Source organism: Cupressus sempervirens, chromosome 11 (assembly GCF_028749045.1).
Source record: "Cupressus sempervirens isolate cs-2001-9-10 chromosome 11, ASM2874904v1, whole genome shotgun sequence".
Classification (NCBI taxonomy): domain Eukaryota; kingdom Viridiplantae; phylum Streptophyta; class Pinopsida; order Cupressales; family Cupressaceae; genus Cupressus; species Cupressus sempervirens.
The window spans coordinates 784,073,462-784,079,461 of NC_143128.1; the positions used below are offsets into that span (position 1 = coordinate 784,073,462).

Genomic DNA, 6,000 nt, shown 5'->3' on the forward strand with positions numbered 1-6,000 from the left:
ACTGTCCACAATTAAGCCCAAGAGTGTCATACAAGCAATTAACTTAATCTGACTCCTTGGCCCACAAGCAGCCAACTCAATGGGTGGCCACAAGAAACCCACTCTGTGGGCGTTCACTTAATTGAGGGGACCTGTACTCTTGCATCTCCCCATTATGCTTCCTTTCTAATTATTGATATGATTAGTGGAAGTCAGCTAAATAGTTACTGATCTTATGCTTCTGGTTAGGACACTGGTATACTATCTTCCTCAATTATACCTAAGAGCATTGAACTATCAACCAAGTCCATCCGACTCCTTGGCTCACAAGCAGTCATGTTTTTTGTTTGTATGCTGTGATACTATCTTCCTCAATTAAACCTAATAGCATTGAACAATCACCCAGGTCAATCTGTCCCCTTGGTCCACAAGCAACCAATTCAATGGGTGTTTACTTAATTGAGGAAATTGGTGCTACTGCATTGCCCTACAGATCTATAAATAAATAAATACTAAATACAATAATATTGTATACCAATCACTTTCCTTAATATTTTAGATGCTGCACTTTTTCTGAATTCTATTCAAATCAGAATTTGATCGTTCAATTATTGTTGAATGAGTGATATTTGTATGAATGATTGATTGATTGAATGAATTCCTTTGATTGTATGATTTGAGGTATTGATGACTGATGATTCAGATTAAGCCACTGTTAATTAGATGATGAATGAGTGTTGATGTAATGAATTCTGGTTTGATTCATTAGTGAATGATGATCAAACAAATGCCAGTTAGATAGAGATGCTTAGTTGCTGAATTGTTTAATTTCTTGATCCCAAGATAAGCTGATGATTGATGAGGATTTGATAATTTTTTGCTTGATATCTCAAGGAATTAATGAATGATGGATGAATGAAGGATTTGTTTGGATGTATTCATGAATGATGATTGATAAGTAATCCTTAAAGGCTTGGAATGGATTCTCCTTTATACTTCATTGGTGAAAGGGTCACCATCTCATAAGAATGGAGTCACCCCTGTTTGTTGTTGGCTTTGGAAATTATATATTATACCCAAAATCAATCTCTCTTGGATATCCTCCTGAAATGAAACCTCTTCCCCTTTATATCTTCCAATGGGAGCAAGAGGCACACTTCTTCATCATGTCTACCCTTTGCAATGGTCACAACTTTCCACAATTACCATCCTTCAAAAGAGTCACGACTTTTCATCATTTCTGCACTTTGAGAGAGCCACAACCTTAATTTCCAGCCCTTGAAAGAGTCACAATCCTTCATTGCTGCCCTTTGAAAGAGTCACTTATTTTCTTTCCATTCCTTTCTAATTCCATCAGTCCTTTATTTATATCTTTCTTTCTTTCTTCCTCCCATCACATACTAAGGCTTGATTCCAAGGTTAAGAGTGTTAATAAATAGTCAATGTTGACTTATTTTTCCAAGCTTAATTTCTTCTTTCTTCTTTACTGTGTGATGTTTAAGGATGACCCAATTTGTATGTTAACATCCAATAATCAGACAGAATGGAAAGGAAGACAGAAATAGTAGACCCCACACAAATCACCAAAGTTGTCAAAGTTAGATTGCTCCTTCAAAGCAGTTCGAAAGAATTGTAAGTATTAAACAATCGTCTAGTTTTCAACATCTGTTAATGTTCAACTCGTTTATGATTTATATCCTTGAACCTTATTAGAATGGAAAGGAAGACAGAAATATTTGACCCGACATCAATAGCCAAATTGGTCCAGGTTAAATCGCTCATTCAAAGCAGTTGGAAAGAATTGTAAGTATTAAAACGATTGTCCAGCTCTCAATGTGGGTTATGTTCCACTCATTTATGATTTATATTCTTGAACATTATTAGAATGTAAAGAATGACACAAATGGTAGACCCCACACCAATCGCCCAAGTGGTCAAGGTTAGATTGCTGGTTCAAAGCAATTTGAAAGAGTTGCAAGTATTAAAACAGTTGTCCAGCTCTTCATGCCTGTTATGTTTAGATCATTTATGGTTTATATTCTTGAACCTTATTTGAATGCAAAGGACGGGACAAATAGTAGATCCCACACCAATTGCCATAGTGGAAAAGCAGTTTGAAGTAATGGTAAGTATTAAACTATTTGTCCAGCTCTCAATGTCGGTTATGTTCAGCTCATTTATGATTTATATTCTTGCACCTTATTACAATGGAACATATGACACGTATCCCCTTTCAAATGAAGTTTTCTTCTCCCTTTTATTTCTCATTTTTGAGGGAGACACAATTTTTCATTTCGTGTCTTTTGACCATTCATTAAACTTAATTTTAATTTGTTTAATTTTAATTTTATTCTGTTGTATTTTGATTTTAAATTTATTTTAATTTTATTATTATTGCTTATTATTAAATCTTATCTCAAAAAGGGCACATTACATAAATAAATATAGAGCAGACTGCCCACTATCATTGAATTTACTTTTGAAATTTCTTCCACTTTTAGCTTGTTTGAGTCGTTTTTATAGCCATAGCTCCACGAACCTTTCACCACTCCCAAAAATTGATTTTTTTTGTTTCATCCCTGAGACATCAATAACATGTCCTGTGACCCTCATCCCATAAGCTCGCGTTTCTCAACTATTGTCTTTTTTAATCTGTAGGAAATGTGGGAATAAGCAGAAACCACAATGGTGAACTTTTTGTTGTCAAATTTCTCCATAGAAGAATGCACATCTAAGGTGGTGTCTTGCAGTGCAAAGTGTCTCTTTTTCCCTATCTAATTTGCACAAAGTTAAGTATAATTTTTTTGACTGTCTCACATTTTCCCTAAAACATGTTCTCAGATTCTGGAGCTACTGTCAACAAACTGAGTGGCAACAATTTAAGTTTTAAAGAGCATAGACGAGCACATTATGATGAATACCGAAAGTCTAAAGAGTTACTCAGTCATGGTTCAGCACTTGATGAAGAAGATGAGGAGAATGAGAAAGACAAGTTGGAATCCAACAGAAAAACATGCCAAGATTGTGATATTTCTCTGACAGGCGGCATGGGTTCAATTGGCATCCAAGATTGTGGTATTCAATCTCACGAACAACTTCCAATGAATGGACACTGAGTATTTAGAATTGACATGTAAGATAGTTGTAACTTGCTTAACTTACTGAGTTTTCTTGTTAAGAGGATTTTAATTACAGTCCATTTGGAATTTTGGATTACATGGCATTTCCAAGCAAGGGCAAGAGAGGGTTCTTTGGGGTGGATATTTCTGTCTTGCTTGGAGATTAAATGGAATTGAATTGAAAAAATGTTTGATATTGTAAGAATTCCAGATGAGTATTTGGTATTCTTAATTAACTCCCATATACAGTCAGAATTATTTAAGGAATTTCAGCAAGTTCGGTTGACTTCAACCTAATAATTCCCTTTTAAGCAGGAGTACTATAGTCTAAAATAGTTGAATTTTATATTGGCAAAGACAGATAATATCAATTTTTTTTGTTAAATGGTCATTTGTGTTTGTAAAATGTTTGGTCTGTAGGCATCACTTTTCCACATTCACATAATTAGGGAGACCTAGCTAATTTTGCCTGATTGTCAGGCTTTCCTTTATCCCTTTTTGTCTACAAATTTTCTCAATGATTTAAGATATAAATGGATTGCAATGGCGGAATACTCAAGTGTTCATCACTAACCATTATGTCAATGATGCAAGATGCTTTTTGGTTATTCTGTCTTACATGAATTGTTTAACCCTTTGAAATGCACCAGCTTGGTGTGTAAAAGAAATGTCATCTAGAATACATCACGGGGGAAAGCTGGCATTGCTTGCATAGGTGAATTATTATTTTTCAAGTAGGTTCTTGTGCAAATATGAACAATATGTTGATGCAAACTGTTGCTCTAGGTTGAAAGAGCTATAACATTGTTATAATAGATATGAAATCTCGTTGGCAACGATTGCTATTGAAATAGTTTAGTATTCAGTAAATGAATCTGTAGGTTACTAGTTGAATCCTTGCAAGATGTCAATTTAATGAAATATTTTAGAGAGATACACATCTTGCACAATTTTCAGTTTTTTTTTTTCAAAATAATATCTGTTAAATGTCCTTTTGCGAGTGGTTTGAAATGCCCTATTTGTGGAAGGGATCTGCTATTGTCATAGATTTTCTTGTATCAAATACCAAAACTATGAATAGTGTGATACCATGTTGATTCCATTTGAACGTGAATAGTGCCAGACCTTTGCTCACATCTCTTTCTTTTCTATATTGTATTCTCGTTTACAACTTGATGGATCTTGGGCACATCTTTGTTTTTAGATACAAGCTTTTATGGCTCAACCTTTCTAGTTATGTTCAGAATCTCAACCTAGGTAAATATTTTGTACCCAAAATTGTATGTTATTTTACATAGCTGGTTTTTTGTTGATTCTTTTGACTTGATAGTAAACCTGCTGAGAATGAGCTTTTTAAAATGTTGTTATATTATGGTCAACTTCCCATTGTCATTTTATTTGTCAATAGTTGCTCCCAAATACTCAGATGAAATGGTTGCTGCTGAGCTGGTATATTGGAAAAAAAGCATTTATCCAGAAACAATCATCTCTCAGGGTGACCCCTAGATATAAGACAGGTAAAATGCTGTGGACAAGGATTTTAAGGGCGAAAATTAATTGATGTAAAACATGCAAATTTGTTTGACAACTATATTTAAACTCAAATTGAGATAGAGGAGGAAACATTGGTTAGCATGATTAGAATATGGGTTGAAGATTGGTGATTGAATTTTTATATATGTTCATATTTACTCTTTGTAAGATGTGCTCTTTGATTCAGAAATGAAAGAGTTCTGGATTGCTTTTAAATATTTTATAGAACATATTTTTGTTACTGTAATGTTTACAGAGATGGAATTGGATAAGTATAATTGAGGCTGCTTCTGTGAAATCCTCAAGAATAGATGATTTGACAACCATGTTGAAGTGGGAAAGAAAATCATAGGCAACAAAGTGCAAAGACAATTCCATGACAGAGAGATAAATCTACCTGTACGTATATAGTAAATTATTTTTAGATTTGAAATGCATAATTTCGTGTGATCTTGGAGATGAAAATAAACTATGTCATTAAACTTGAACATAGGAAATTGTGATCACGCTCTTTGCATTCCAGCTTTGTTTTAAATTTTAAGTTCTGCAACACTATGGTGTCCGATGGAGGTTGGAGCCATGTTCCCCTGCCTAAGGAGCCTCCCCTCGGTAATGCAAATGCATTGCCCATTGAGGCCTCCCCCAAAAGGCAGATGGCTGTTTTGTAGTGGCCATTGATTCCAAACAAGGATGTAACGACAATAATGTAGCGAATTCTAAAAATTTGGAACCTGTGAATGCAAAGAATGATTGCCAACCCTCATTTGTTGCCTGACTTGGTGGTAGATCGTATTGTTTTCTCAATGAACAATACCTTAGTTGGGATGGTCAAGAAATGGGCATCAAAGAAATGGAAGCTTAAAGGGAGTGACACGATTAGTGCTATGTTTGGTGTTCTATTTTTTAATATATTTATTGGAGAGGATTTGGTGGGTGTCCTTATAGGGTCTTGGGCATATGGGATGTACTATCTCTTCTTGTATAGGTGGAAATTGGGTTTTTGTATTGCAACAAACTTAAATAAGATAACACCAGTGTGGGTTGTATGCTAGGACTCACTTGAGTTCTCTAACAGGATGGTTTTCAAATGGATTGGACACACATTTGGTCATTATATCTTTAATGATGATGTGACCAAGGTGAAATTCAGGTTAGTGTTTGCTCATTCTGTGTAAATGTTGCTGTTAATAAAACTCTCCCCAACTTCATTACCTTGGAGTCTAAATGGACGTAAGTGTTGATATATGAAAACACTATGATCTTTTGACATAAATGTTCTGAATTTGGATTGATTTCTGATTTGCGTGGCTCCCACACAAACCCCTAAAATAGAAGGGGATCTGTATTTCCCCTATAAAGTATACAATCA

General features: G+C 34.7%; 1 protein-coding gene across 4 annotated transcripts in view; it reads left to right on the forward strand.

Annotated features, from left to right (window-relative positions):
• Positions 1 to 5,388, forward strand: part of LOC149531932 (protein phosphatase inhibitor 2-like) — a 44,522-nt gene extending 39,134 nt beyond the window's left edge. The window contains exon 4 of one of the 4 annotated variants that reach the window (XM_089808545.1): positions 2,821 to 3,483. In XM_089808545.1, the coding sequence (XP_089664671.1) occupies positions 2,821 to 3,095 (275 nt within the window). In that variant the 3' untranslated portion in view covers positions 3,096 to 3,483. The other 3 variants (XM_089808546.1, XM_089808547.1, XM_089808548.1) reach the window with 3 other exon arrangements.
• The last annotated feature ends 612 nt before the right edge of the window (positions 5,389 to 6,000 follow it).